Source organism: Triplophysa rosa, linkage group LG3 (assembly GCF_024868665.1).
Source record: "Triplophysa rosa linkage group LG3, Trosa_1v2, whole genome shotgun sequence".
In the NCBI taxonomy this organism is placed as follows: Eukaryota; Metazoa; Chordata; class Actinopteri; order Cypriniformes; family Nemacheilidae; genus Triplophysa; species Triplophysa rosa.
In genome coordinates, this window is record NC_079892.1 from 15,851,484 (window position 1) to 15,866,383 (window position 14,900).

Sequence of the window (14,900 nt, forward strand, 5' to 3'; positions counted from 1 at the left end):
GTTCACCCAAAAATGAAAATTCTGTCATCATTTACTCACCCTCGTGTAATCTCATGACTGTATAAATTATTTGGAAAATATTTGGAAGAATGTTTAGTTCTGAGACATCATTCACTACCATAGATGAAATGGTAAATGTGTGCTTGTGTGTTCACTGTTTTTACCTCTATAACTTTAAAGATGGTGTAACATACGCAGTTTCTGCCAATCCAGGGTTCGTACGGGTGCTTTAAATCCTGTAAAATGATTGAATTTGAATATAGACATTTTAAGGTTAGAAAAGTGATTGGATTTGGGACCAAGTGCTTAAAACTGCCTAAAACTTTAATTTCGTTGCTTTCATAATAATTCGCAATTTTACGGAGAATTTTTCTTTTGAAATAAAATATACATTTTGCACATAACGTAAATACGAAAAAAATCGGCGCGTGGCTATAATGTTATCTGCCAGTCTTTTGGATGTGCGCCCTCTGGTGGAGCAGAGTAGGAGATGAAAATATGCCGGGCGTTTGCCGTTTCAATGCTCGTTGGCTGGAGGACGAAAATGACAAATTATGGCTAAAACGTGGACCAAATCCTCGAGTGGCCACCTGCAAAGTATCCAAAAAGGACGTGCAGCTCTTCACCATGGGGCCAGCTGCGCTTTCAAGTAGGGCTGTCACGATAAACCGACGATAAATGTCACGTGATTTATGCACAGCTTTTGAGTGAAGTACGGGAAAATGCTGCTGCATCCAAAAGCCAGAGGGCGCTCTCGTGTGGAAACTCCAAATACGCACTGCAGAAGAAGACCATGACACCTTCTAGAATCTATGCCTATGGACATCTTTTTATCACTGTTACTGAAGCTTCATCGGGTATTTTCATGATAATAAAGCACGGTTTTGTAAACTGTGGGTACAGTTTATTAATCCGAGGGCACGGATTTTTAAACTGAGGGAACGAATTACAAAACTGTGGCCACGGATTTGCGGGTCTTGCTTTCTTTTCTCCGAGGGGTGATCAGACGGGCTCCGTACAATTAAGTTTAAGGTAGATGGAAAAATTCGCGAACTAATTAATTTTCGGGAGGGATGTAAAGTGTAATTGTAGGTCTTTTTTGCCAGATATGGTCGGAAATGAACAGGGACTCGGGCAGAAATTAGCCTATCTTACTTAAAAACTACGTCAAGTTGTGTGTGTGTGCTCACCGACTGAATTCTGCAGTGTCGCGAATTCTTTCTTTCATCAAACAACAAAGTGCTAATACGATGTTAACGATATCAGGGATTAGATTTTTTTCGTATAAATAAAGATTTTTTAATTTTTTTAGCTCGCTGGGATCACCCGCGTAAAGTGCAAAATGTTTTTGTGACGGGGTTGGGTGCAGTGTGGTATAAATGGCGTAGATGCGCCATCTAGTGGCTGTGTATTGAAACAGAGAAATACATTCCTGTTTTAGTTTTTTAACACTACACAAAAGTTTGAACAAAATACAATCAAGGGAACTTTGACAAATATCAATCAAATATCAATCAAAAAACAAATATCTTTAAGATTGAAATACATATGATAGATATGATAACCAGTTCATTTTTTTCTTCTGAACTGTCACAAATTTACAGGTGGGGCATTTTCCATACTGTTAAAACAGTACCTTAGTCTTATCCTAAAGTAATATTGACAAACTAAATATATCATTTGAAAGCTTACAACCTACTGTTCCCACATTTGGTGACTAATTTTCAAAACAAATTACATAGGAACAGTATTATATTAATTGCATTTTAATGAGCAAAAATTGTTTTAAATTTAAAGAAAAACTTGATCGATTCTCTATTTGTGATGCGGCGGCAACCTATAATTCGCACCCATGTTCTTTCCATGTTTCTTTTGTTATTTTATGTGGTCAAATCATATCAATTACAAATAAGTGCCCACAGTACTGTATAGGATGTCTGCTTTGTGAGTTAAATGACAATTTGCTCAAGTCTTTTATGGAATAAATTAAGTATAGTTAGTATATAGTATAATTACATATAATTGGCATACAGTATAACTATGGATTATCTACAAAGGAAAATACAGTATATGTATGTCAGCATGTAATTAACGCAGTTGCAAGTGACTGGGAAAGTATAAAAACACACATTAAAAGTGCTTTTAAAGTGCTGGATTTTGATGTTGGAAAAGGTGTAAGAACCCTGCCAATCTCATATTAATCTTGAGTACCTATACAGTAGTATTCAGTAAAACAAACAGTTCTTCAGAACTGTTTATTTTACTGAAATCTTCAAAATATCTAATTTTGTGTCCAATAGAAGTGGTAGTTGATGATGTCCCAGAACTTGAAATTGCTAACATTCTTCCAAATATCTTTCTTTGTGTTCAACAGAACAAATACATTTATACAGGTTTGAAACAACCTGAGTAAAGGATGACAGAATTTTCATTTTGGGGTGAACTGTCCCATTAAAGCCTTTTTATAACTGGTTCATGAACTCAACTCAACTTTATTTATATAGCGCTTTTTACAATTTTCATTGTTACAAAGCAGCTATACATGAGACATATTGACTATAAGCAAAACAATTAAAGTTGTACATGTAAAAACAAGAAAAAGATGAAGACAGACACGCCTACATACAAAACACACACAATATGCACATGTACTAACACACATAGACATAGACACACACACGGACGCACACACACACACACACGCAGACAAGCACGCACAGTGAAAGCACACATTTAAGATAAAGGAAAGAGAAACACAGGTCAAATATTAAACAGATTATAAATTCCTATATGCAATATTAATTAAGTAAAACTTAAAAACTCTAAAGCAGCCCCCCCCCGGCCAGTGCAAAACAGTATGCAAACGGTGGCGAGGAACCCAAATCTCCAATCGAGAAAAAAAACCTCAAGAGAACCCAGGCCCAACCAGGGGATTCCAGTTCCCCTCTGGCAAAAGCTGCTGCCTCTGCACAAGCTCGACAGTGCTTGCACAACAAGGCTAAATAAAAATAAATAAACTTACTGTGACGACGATGGAGGCGGGACGAGAGCCGTGAGAGAACGAAGCGAGGCCGGTGGCGCAAGTGATAATGAGTGTCAGCTGTGCGTTACACCGGTCTCGCATCTCTCACGGAGGAGCTCCAGAAGCATAAGAGGAGGAGCGACAGGAAGGCACGACGAGAGAGGACCAGGCCTGGATATTGTTAAGTTTTAAGTTTTTCACTTTCACTTTTTTTTTTTTGTTTTGTTATGTTTGTGTAGCCGGCAGTCAACCATGAGAGGTGGCTGCTGGCCTTTTACTTTCGTTTTGTTGTGTTTATTTGATTAAAAGTTTGTTTAAAGTTTGCCGGTTCCCGCCTCCTTCCTCCGTTATATACGAACATTGCTACACTGGTGCCGAAACCCGGGAGGAAGGAGGCAGGAACCGGCGACTATTAAATAAACTTTAATACAATAAACAAACAACCAAACCAAAGTAAAAGGCCGGCAGCCACCTCACGGTCGACTGCCGGCTACACAAACATAACTAAAACACATAATGTCCAGGCCTGGTCCTCTCTCGTCGTCATTTGAAATTTTGTAGTGAAGACGTGTCAAGTCGCCGCGTCCTTCTTTATCCAGCTCTATCATCTCAGCTCTTGTCAGGTCGCCGTTTCCCATTCTCTGAGTTTTTGTAATAAGCCTGCAGGGCAACCACCTAACAGTGCATTACAGTAATCTAGTCTTGATGTCATGAATGCATGAATTAACTTCTCTGCATCTGACAGTGACAGCATATGACGTAGTTTAGATATATTCTTAAAATGGAAAAACGCAATTTTACAGGTGTTGGCGACGTGGCTCTCAGATGACAGATTACTATCGAATAGAACGCTAAGATTATTAGCTGACGACAAGGGTTCTATGGAACATCCGTCAATAGTTAAGCAGTATTCTTGGTTGTTACGTATGGCGGTTTTCGGTCCAATAAGTAACACTTCTGTTTTGTCCGAGTTCAGTAATAAAAAGTTGTTACTCATCCAGTTTTTTATATCGCCTATGCATTCTATTATTTGATGGAACTGCTGTGTTTCATGAGGCTTCGAGGAAATATAAAGTTGAGAATCATCAGCATAACAGTGACAGCTAACTCCGTGTTGCTTTATTATATCTCCTAGAGGTAGCATGTATAATGCGAAGAGCAGAGGCACTAAGACTGAGCCCTGTGGTACACCTTACTGGACTTACGATTTGCGTGACACCTCGTTGTTTATTGCTACAAATTTAAAGCGGTCGGATAAATAAGATTTAAACCATTTGAAAGTTATTCCTTTAATGCAGACGTAATTTTCGAGTCTATGCAGGAGTGTGCTGTGGTCAGTGATGTCGAATGCAGCACTAACGTCTAGCAGTACCAATAACGAGATACAACCTCGGTCAGACGCCAATAGCAGATCATTTGTAACTGAAATTCTTCATTGATGTCATTCCTTTGGAGGAAGGAGCATAATGGAGTTGAAACTACTTTTTCCAGAACTTTAGATATGAAAGGTAGATTCGATATAGGCCTGTAGTTCCCTAGTTCTCTAGGGTCTAGTTGTGGTTTTTTGACAAGGGGCCTTATAACAGCCACCTCTTATATGCTTTAGCATGGATTAAAGTTCTCCGTCGCTACGACGGATTTCCGTCAATTGCAGAGTTCCAGCCTGTCCTTAATGTCTTAAATTCACTTTTCATAATGTTGTTAACCCTTTGACGTGTATACACCGGTGTGATTAGAACAGTACACGCTTTGGTTGGCACTGAGCCAGAGACAGACTCAGTCACATATCACAACTACGCAGTGCAGTATCGAGATAAAACAATGGCACTGATATATTTTAAGATATTTCTGAGCAAGTTATATTCAGTTAAGACAGGTCACACATTCATTTTAGTCTGGGTCTAGCCTTAAACCTTGTCTGTGAAACCGGGCCATAATGTTTAATTTAGGCTTCAGACATATACACGTGCCTACAAGCACAAAATACATTTAGAGATTGTCTATATAGCGGCAATAACAATCTACTCAAATGTAATTTGACGGATGTGTTTTATTCACATCAGACACAGCATCTGCAATGTAAGCAATTGTTAAGATCACTCAATTCTTCTACCAGTTCACCAGGCACTTACGTTTGTGTTTTTTAAGAGAAGTGGATGAATTCACATGATGTAAATCCGACAGATCTCAGACCGCGGCAGAAACAAACATGGTCTCGCCCGCTTATAGCTCAACTAACGCGATCCATTATAAAAGTGTTTAAACAACAAAACACATTCACATGCACATATTTTCCAATTGGAATGTCAGATATTTCATGACATAGTTAACAGTTTTATTATTTTTTTGAGTGAAAGAATGTAAAAGCAGTGCATCAGTCATACAGCTGCTGTGGCTTTGCGGTGTGTCACATGATAAGCAGTGCCGCGTCGCCATGGAAATGTTAAAGTGATAGGCTACCTTCTTAACGGTCATCTTGGAGAAACTAGTCAAACACTCTAACTAGTCACTGTAGCTAGTCAAACACTGAAACGGGTGTCAGGTGTAGCCAAGCTTCAGGAATATGGTTTCTGAAGGCAGAAAAAGTGAAACGCACTCTGGAGACAAATACAAACAAAATTGTTGGTCTTAAGTGGTGCTTTTATTTTGTTCTTTTTTCTGCTAATTATTAAGAGTTTCAGAAAACATAGTTTGGTCTTGTAAGATAAATTAAAAAATACACTGAAAAATTATAGATGGTTGATTATTTGTCTAGGTAAGTATACTTTTTTCATAGATTAAAAATAGCTTTTAAAATACGCAAACTGGCAATACTACGTAAAGGGGTTCAAAACATCTCCCTTTAAAACGCTATTGGTTTTGACTATTTAGATAAAGTCTCTGTTAAAGGAATATGACTTGGCCTGAAAAAAAAATCAGTCAGAAGAATTTTTTTCACTTTAATCCATGCTTTAGGCACGTGTCCTAATGTCAGAGATGAGTTAATAATACTAAGAGGAGGATCTATAATTTCTGGGAGCATCTCTTTCAGTAGATTTGTAGGTATAGGGTCTAGCATGCATGTTGTTGATTTAAATGATCTAATGATTTTAGACAGTTCATCGTGATCTATGGTATAAAATAATTGCAATTTCTCCTTAGGGGCACTGTGGTTAGTTTGTTCAGCAGGTTTCACTTCTGGTTGCATTGTTATAATTTTTTCTCTAATATCTTGGAAAAACTTAAATATGGACAATCATAGATTAGACTAAATAAAAGTGAAATATGTGCAGTTACAAACTTGATGATTTGTTGTTTAACTGTTGATACTCCTAAACATTTGAGAACCGCTGCTTTAAAGACATTTTTGTTGTTTTATAGTTACCCGTTACATTTGACTCCTGTGTGTTTAGGAGGCGAGCAGCATAAACCGGTCACTGATGTGTTTGGGTCAGGTGATCATGGCCCTGGTGGATGTGTCCAATGGAAAGAACCGTCATATCTGCTACAGAGACTCCAAACTGACCTTCCTGCTCAGGGTGCGAATGCTTTAAGAACATTTCTCAGAATAAATGATAGATGTGTAAGTTATGTCTGACTGGTGTTCATGTGATCAGGACTCTCTGGGTGGAAATGCTAAGACTTACATCATTGCTAACGTTCATCCTGGCTCCAGATGCTTTGGAGAGACACTGTCCACCCTGCAGTTCGCACAGAGAGCCAAGCTCATCAAAAATAAGGTTCAGTAGCAGATTTATTTTTCCAAGCTTGTCTTTCATACTCAATTTAACTGAAGGAATGCATTGATATTAAAGCACAGATAAGTGATTTACAGTAGTGAAGAGTGCAGAAAAGCGGTATGGCTCTTCTTGTGCATTTGAGGCAGGTCTGGAAGATGATTAGCATTGTTAAACTGTCCTCAGCGGTGTGATATAACAGACATCTTTGTTTTTTTTAGGCTATGGTGAATGAAGACACTCAGGGTAACGTCAGACAACTGCAGGCAGAAGTCCGAAAACTAAAGGAACAGCTCGCAAATGCTCTTTCACAAACGCATATCACAGAGATCACACTAGCAGACCAACACACAGGTACATGCACGGCTCACTTACTCATTCATGTGTCCAGACAGACAGAATAATAAAAACTTCACTGAATGAATTGGTCCAGTTATTCTTGATTTTTATGTTGCAGGCCAGTCTGATATTGAGGTTTCCCATAAGGCGCAGTTTGTTCAGGCCATGCACTTCTGGAAGAAAGGACAAGAGGAGAAGAAGGTGACTATTTTGGAAATGTTACACATTTGCAATGTGACAGAAAACAAGGTTTCATGTCGGTGTCTTGCCTACAGGCTCTTCAGGAGAAGGTTTCTCAGCTGCAGGCTGCCTGGGCTCAGAAGGAGAAGTTCATTCAGTCCAACCGTATGATCCTGAAGTTCAGAGACGATTACATTGCTCAGCTGAAGAAAGAGCTGCAGAGCGGCCAGAGATCAGAACCTGAGGAGCAGATCCGTCAGCTGCAGGAGGAGATACGACTGCTGCGAGATCAGGTAAACGTACGCTTGCATTCTGAATGTCAGCGGATCGCCCTAAATGCACGTTGCCGCAATGTGATTGGCTGACTATATATTTATGAATAAAATGTTGTCTGGAAAGCACATAAATATTTTTCATATTTGTTACTTGGTTAGGTGGAGCATCACCCGAGGATTATGCGCTATGCAGCAGAAAACTGCGGCCTGCGGGAGGAGATCAGATATCTACGGTCTCTAGATTCAGTCAGATCTGCTGGTGAGATTGAAGTTCAGTCTTTGACCGCACTGGAGAAAACCTTCCTACAACTGCTGGAGGCTCAGACAACAGATGACACCACTGAAGGTGAGGAGGACTCCATCTCAAACTTATATAAATGTTTTGCAAATTATTAAATGTTAAATGTGTTTTTTTTGTTGAGCTTCTAACTCGTGACTTACGTCATCATATACACTCACCTAAAGGATTATTAGGAACACCATACTAATACGGTGTTTGACCCCCTTTCGCCTTCAGAACTGCCTTAATTCTACGTGGCATTGATTCAACAAGGTGCTGAAAGCATTCTTTAGAAATGTTGGCCCATATTGATAGGATAGCATCTTGCAGTTGATGGAGATTTGTGGGATGCACATCCAGGGCACGAAGCTCCCGTTCCACCACATCCCAAAGATGTTCTATCGGGTTGAGATCTGGTGACTGTGGGGGCCATTCTAGTACAGTGAACTCATTGTCATGTTCAAGAAACCAATTTGAAATGATTCGAGCTTTGTGACATGGTGCATTATCCTGCTGGAAGTAGCCATTAGAGGATGGGTACATGGTGGTCATAAAGGGATGGACATGGTCAGAAACAATGCTCAGGTAGGCCGTGGCATTTAAACGATGCCCAATTGGCACTAAGGGGCCTAAAGTGTGCCAAGAAAACATCCCCCACACCATTACACCACCACCACCAGCCTGCACAGTGGTAACAAGGCATGATGGATCCATGTTCTCATTCTGTTTACGCCAAATTCTGACTCTACCATTTGAATGTCTCAACAGAAATCGAGACTCATCAGACCAGGCAACATTTTTCCAGTCTTCAACTGTCCAATTTTGGTGAGCTCGTGCAAATTGTAGCCTCTTTTTCCTATTTGTAGTGGAGATGAGTGGTACCCGGTGGGGTCTTCTGCTGTTGTAGCCCATCTGCCTCAAGGTTGTGCGTGTTGTGGCTTCACAAATGCTTTGCTGCATACCTCGGTTGTAACGAGTGGTTATTTCAGTCAAAGTTGCTCTTCTATCAGCTTGAATCAGTCGGCCCATTCTCCTCTGACCTCTAGCATCAACAAGGCATTTTCGCCCACAGGACTGCCGCATACTGGATGTTTTTCCCTTTTCACACCATTCTTTGTAAACCCTAGAAATGGTTGTGCGTGAAAATCCCAGTAACTGAGCAGATTGTGAAATACTCAGACCGGCCCGTCTGGCACCAACAACCATGCCACGCTCAAAATTGCTTAAATCACCTTTCTTTCCCATTCTGACATTCAGTTTGGAGTTCAGGAGATTGTCTTGACCAGGACCACACCCCTAAATGCATTGAAGCAACTGCCATGTGATTGGTTGATTAGATAATTGCATTAATGAGAAATTGAACAGGTGTTCCTAATAATCCTTTAGGTGAGTGTATATATTAATGTGTAATTGTAGCTTTTGGTCTTAACTGGTCTTGGTTGACTACTTGACTACTGCAAGTTTTTGATCTGTAACTACATTGGCATCACATGTGAAATATCTGTCTCAGGTCTTATTATTTTGTTGTGTAGCTCCGCCCACCTACTCCACACCTGTTACCATGGAAACATTGTCATCAATTTCTGTGGAGAGGATGAAGGTTCAGCTGCTGCAGAAACAGTCTGAGCTCACTGCAACAGTTCAGGCCTTTGAGGAGTTTAAAGAGATCAACAAGTAAGTTGCCATTGTGAGACTTCTCACAGAGAACACCGTGTAACAAATTGTTGTTTCGCCTAACCTTTTTATAGTTCTTGTACAATTCTGTGGAGCTAATTACTGTGATAATATTTATTTTCATGTAGCATCAATGTTTTAGTGTATATTTAGCTTAAGTTTTGAGCTTATGTCATTAATTACTACAAATCGGTATATTGCAAAGAAACAAAAACTACACATTTTTTTTTGCATATGTAAAAATGATTTTCCAGAAAATTCTAGAAATGTCTGTAGCACAGGGAAGGTGGGTTGAAGCGATGATGGGTGACTACGTCTGGAGCTTGGTTCGTGAGGACAGTATTAGTCATAAAAGACAAAAACAATTAAATGTACACTTCTGAAGTTTTGGACGACTCACTTTTAGTGATCGTTATGTGTCATTTTGAGCTCAGTGTTATGCCAGTACCTTGTCATTTCTGCGTACGATTAATAATACCGAAATGTATAAATGTGTGAAATTTTTTTTTAGTTTTTTTGTGAGTACTGTCGATGGTAAAAAAACGAATGTGATTTTTGTATTCAGCATGTTAAACTTAATAAAGAAACATAAAAACTTAAGCGTTTCGCTTCGTGTAATTGTAAGACATATCAAATATTCAGTGACTAGATGTATCACCTGTATGTGTTATGGTTTCAGAAAACAGCTGGCCGAGTTGGAATCTGAGAAACGGTATCTTGAGAAATCCAACAAACATCTGGAGAAGATTCTGGAGGCCACTAAAGCCTACAGCAAACAGGAAGTGTCTCAACTCAACAAGATTCACGCTGAGACCATCAAGGTAGAGTGTTAACACAGTATAACACAGTAATTCATTCATGTTAATGAGGTTCATGTTTTTAATGCAATCATTATTCAGGGTTCCCACGGGTCATGGAATTTCTGCAATATCATGTCATTTTAAAAGGTCTATTCCAGACATCGAAAGCCATGGAATTTTACATATTTTTTGTCGAAGTCATGGAATATCAGGGATTTTTATTTGTCACTTTAAATTTTAGTTTCCATTTGTCAAAATGTAATTTTTCTATACTGTTTCTTTTACACATGTGTTTTTTACACATTTTGGTGAATTGTTATGGTTATTTTCAGCGCCATTTTATTCCCTTCCCACTTGTCACCTGGCAATCACCTAAGTCAAATGCAGTCACCTGTAGTGACTGCTTTCACCTGTAGTGACTGTCACCTGTCACCTGTAGTGACTGCTTCAAATGCAGTCACCTGTAGTAATCAACTTTTTAAAAAACGACCACTTCAACGACTTCAAAGGTTTCATTCATTATAGGTCATGGAAATTCAACTTTTTAGTCAGTGAAAGTCATGGGAATTTGACATTTGGCTAAGAATGGGAAGCCTGATTATTGATTTGGCCTCTGATTTGATTTAAAAGCAAATTATGACTTTGATATTTTCATTTTTCATCACTTAAATTTCTGCTCAGTATAATTAAATGGGCGAAGAAGCATTTGAAATGGAGTGAGATGAGTAAATAACAGTGTTTTTATTTTGGGCTAAACTTTTCAGAATTGTGTTGGATTAAAATGCCTTACATGTGAATAACTTTCTGCTCCTCAGATCTTAACTACACCCACTAAAGGCTATAACCTAAGGAACCGGCTCGTGCCGCTCTCCAGCCCGGACCATCTGAACGGACAGGTGGGAGAAGTTGATGACATCCAGAATGAACAGCCGCCTCCTGAGATGAATGAGCTGGCCTGTGAAGCGCTCACTGAAGAGCTCAAGCAAATGCAGGTGCAGCTCACTATAGACCATTTTTCTGTTTTAACGGCTGTTTCACAAAGTAAAATAGTATCAAAATGTAAAACCAAAGTTGACACTTTCTTAACAAATGGCGTCATTGTGCATGACTCTGTGGGGAGCTTTAATCCAAACAAAGTTCATTGGCATTGTCTTTAATCGAATACTATCATAGCCTTTTGCGTTTCCACCAGAGATGTTTTTAGTTTAGTTTTATCGGTTTTAATATTTTTGCATGTATTTGTTTGGCTCTAGGAACAGGCTCTTCGTGTTCAGGGTCAGTTAGATGACGAGGAGGCCAAGAACAGGAAACTGCTTCAGCAAATCAGCAAGCTGGAAGAACAGCTGACCACAGTAACCGAGCAGTCCAGTTGCACCGAGGAGGTGAACGTTTATGTGACTTGTTTAGTTTTTTTCTTGTCTGTTGTCCTGCATGCGGTGGTTTGATATCCACTCTGTTCGCAGATGTTTAGCGCTGAGCGGCGTTCACTCCTGGAGGGACAGGAACTATTTAAGGAACAAATCAGGATGCTGGAGCAGCAACTGGAGGAGGAGAAGAGAGAGATGGACGGTGAGCCTTCAGTCTGGTTCAGATTTTTTAATACAAATGTAAGACGCTATAACATCTGTCTGTGATGGCAGTGGTGCGCGTGGAGGTGCGTGACCTGCGCGTGGTGCTGCAGTCCTCTGATAAACAACTGGAGGACACCCGTACAGAGCTGCAGAGGGAGAAAGCAGAACACGAGAGAGAGAACACACAGCTGTCAAAGAGTCTGATCAGCACACAGCTGGATCTGGACAACGTCAGGTACAAATTCACTCGCACTTAACTACAGGCGTTTTGACGCTTTTAGAAGAAGAGTGTTTCCAGTTGTAGACAGGGATACTTCACCCAAAAATGAAAATTCTGTCATCATTTACTCACCTTCGAGTTGATCCAAATCTGTATACATTTCTTTTTTCTGATGAGCACAGAAAAAGATATTTGGAAGAATGCTTGTAACCAAACAGATTTTGCCCCCCATTGACTCCCATAGTAGAAAAAAATACTTTTCTATAATTCTGTTGAACACAAAAGAAGACATTTTGAAGAATGTAGAACAGTTCTGGGACACTTTTGACTAGGGATGGGCAATATGGCCCTAAAACTCTATCACGATAATTCCTGGTATTTGTTGCGATAACAATAAAAATTACGATATATCCATAACGCCATCCACCGCTGTTATTTGCGTCAAGTGATAGTAGCTGCATGTAGTCTAGACCCTCAGAAAAACAAATATGATCAAAAAGTTAAACTTACCCCAAATCAAACAGCTCCTAAAATATACCTACAGTATTTTTGTAAATATAAAATATAATAGTGAGATTCGACTTCAAATTTTTGATGTATAGAAAAGTTAAATGAACTAAAGCTCAATAAACATCATATCATACCTAAAACTGTATATATTCTATTGTTGGGTGGAAACGATCGATCGCATCGCGCTGTCAATCACTCCCTCTTGAACTGTGTGAACCTTCTCTTCTCACAGCAACATACACTGAATCTGTTTGCTTTTATACGCTCATAAACGTATTTAAAATAACGTATTACAAACTCGCATTTGTGCTGTATGTAAACAGGCAGCAGTGCTGTGCACGCTGTGTCGCTATGAAAGCACATGTGGGCGCGAGCTGCGCACGGGACGCTCCGTTCATCCTGTATATAACAGGCAAGAAATCATATTAAACAATTTGCGCACGCGCGCATAACATCTAACGAATGTTTAAATAAATACTTTTAGCCAAACTAAATGTTGTAGTGTAACGTATTATGACTATCAACGAATACTTAACAAATGAATTAAATAAAACGAAAGTGAAACTAAACATTAACTCTGATGCATCTGCAGTTCCAACCTAAACGAGATTTAGAGCTCGTCTTTTAGTGCAAACTCTTTCTCAGCTTCACGTCCGCCCTCCGCTATACCCGTTTTCGCTTCACATGAGCTGTGAATGGGTCTCACAAAGAAATACGTCAACAACTAGAATTTATCGTTTATATCGCGGGAAGACTAATTCCTATTGTGTGGGGAATTTCTACCGGTATATCGCAAACGATATAATATTGCCCATCCCTACTTTTGACTACCATTGCATTTTTTCCTGTATGTAAAAAGTACATTCAATGTACTTGTGTACAATGTACATCCAGTACATTCCTGGAATGTATTCAGTAGAGTTTGCTAGATTGTCAAAAAGCAAAACAAGACATCTCTTCATAGCTTAAAACAATACTTAATGTAACCTGTCTCTTTCAGGTTGGAATGGGAGCAGGTGTTGGAAAAGCAGCGTGTCCTCCAGGACGCGTTTGACACGCTGCAGGCCGAGTTTCAGTTTGAGCTGGATCAGCACCGACAGCAGATGGAGCTCAAGAACCAAGAGTGTTCGCAACACCAAACCCAGATCAGTGTCAGTTCTTTACGCTTGCTTTCATTCGTTCAGCTCCCTTTTCGTTTTAACATTGACTGTGCTTTATTACTGTAATGTGTTCATTGATCTGATGTCCTGAATCAGATGTATTGAAGGGTCTGATTGTGTTTACAGGAGTTGCAGCAGAGTCTGCAAGTAGAGAAAGAGCAGAACACCAGTGTGAGATCCCAGCTGACTGCACACAAGGAGAGTATGTCCAAGTGAGTGAGAGAGCCGCAAACAAACATCTGTCCCTTTTAACCCTAATGAATTCATATGGTATTTTGCTTCACAAATCATGATTTTCACAATCATTTTAACATGTCATGTGACTACACGGGTGTACTCTCCTGAGTGAATGGACCTTTTTCACGTTTCCGGGTTTCTCAGCAGCGGGAATCGTCATAGTTGGGTAAACATATAGCGGTGAATGGGAGACTACCACAAATATATTTTTGCATTCTCATTTGCTCAAATAGCAAAAGAACAACTCAAAGATAGTGTTTGCACTACTTTCAATTAAATAAAAAATAGAGAGAGAATGATGACTTCCATAGATGCTGTATAAGAAACACCCTTGCATAAACGTTAACTATTTGTTTGTAGTTTTATGCAAAGGTAATACAAAGTAGTGTTATAAACGTACATACATTTAAAAAAAAAAGAAAATATAAAAACGTTGGCGGATTGTCATTCGAGAGAGGCTTATAGACAGTGTGTGTGTTTCAGAGAGCTTGTGCACTCTGTAGAGGAGAACGCCTTGCTGAAGAAACACATTACTGACCTGACAAACAAAAACCAACAACAGGTGTGTATGCTGTTAAAATTGTTTATATTGTGATCTAAAAAGGTCTGAATCACGTTAAAGGTGTTGTGCATGTTTCTTGTGTAGTGTGAGCAGATTGATGCTCTGCAGCAGAGTGTGTGTTCAGCCAACATCACCATCAACAGCCTCAATCAGAAGATTGAACAGGACAAAGTAAGTTTACAGAATACTCCAATCTCTCTCCTATCTCTACAGCTGCTGTTAAGAATAAATAAATCAGGTGAATTCGTGCTGTGAGTGATCAAGTCAAATATATATCTGTTAAATTTCTGGTTCCTTACGAACACTAAGTTTCTTTCTGTGTTTTGGATCTCCAATAAAATCAAATCAGAAATA

General features: G+C 39.4%; 1 protein-coding gene across 3 annotated transcripts in view; it reads left to right on the top strand.

Annotated features, from left to right (window-relative positions):
- kif15 (kinesin family member 15) overlaps positions 1–14,900 on the top strand; it is a 37,382-nt gene that overhangs the window by 2,726 nt on the left and 19,756 nt on the right. For 2 of the 3 annotated variants that reach the window (XM_057329852.1, XM_057329850.1), the window contains exons 9-25: positions 6,415–6,540; positions 6,619–6,741; positions 6,960–7,092; positions 7,196–7,278; positions 7,353–7,550; positions 7,692–7,878; positions 8,581–8,637; positions 9,345–9,486; positions 10,166–10,307; positions 11,102–11,278; positions 11,540–11,668; positions 11,750–11,855; positions 11,927–12,092; positions 13,588–13,738; positions 13,874–13,959; positions 14,468–14,546; positions 14,631–14,717. In XM_057329852.1, coding sequence (XP_057185835.1) covers positions 6,415–6,540; positions 6,619–6,741; positions 6,960–7,092; positions 7,196–7,278; positions 7,353–7,550; positions 7,692–7,878; positions 8,581–8,637; positions 9,345–9,486; positions 10,166–10,307; positions 11,102–11,278; positions 11,540–11,668; positions 11,750–11,855; positions 11,927–12,092; positions 13,588–13,738; positions 13,874–13,959; positions 14,468–14,546; positions 14,631–14,717 — 2,172 coding nt within the window. The remainder of the gene's footprint in view (positions 1–6,414; positions 6,541–6,618; positions 6,742–6,959; positions 7,093–7,195; positions 7,279–7,352; positions 7,551–7,691; positions 7,879–8,580; positions 8,638–9,344; positions 9,487–10,165; positions 10,308–11,101; positions 11,279–11,539; positions 11,669–11,749; positions 11,856–11,926; positions 12,093–13,587; positions 13,739–13,873; positions 13,960–14,467; positions 14,547–14,630; positions 14,718–14,900) is intronic. The other variant, XM_057329851.1, reaches the window with a different exon arrangement.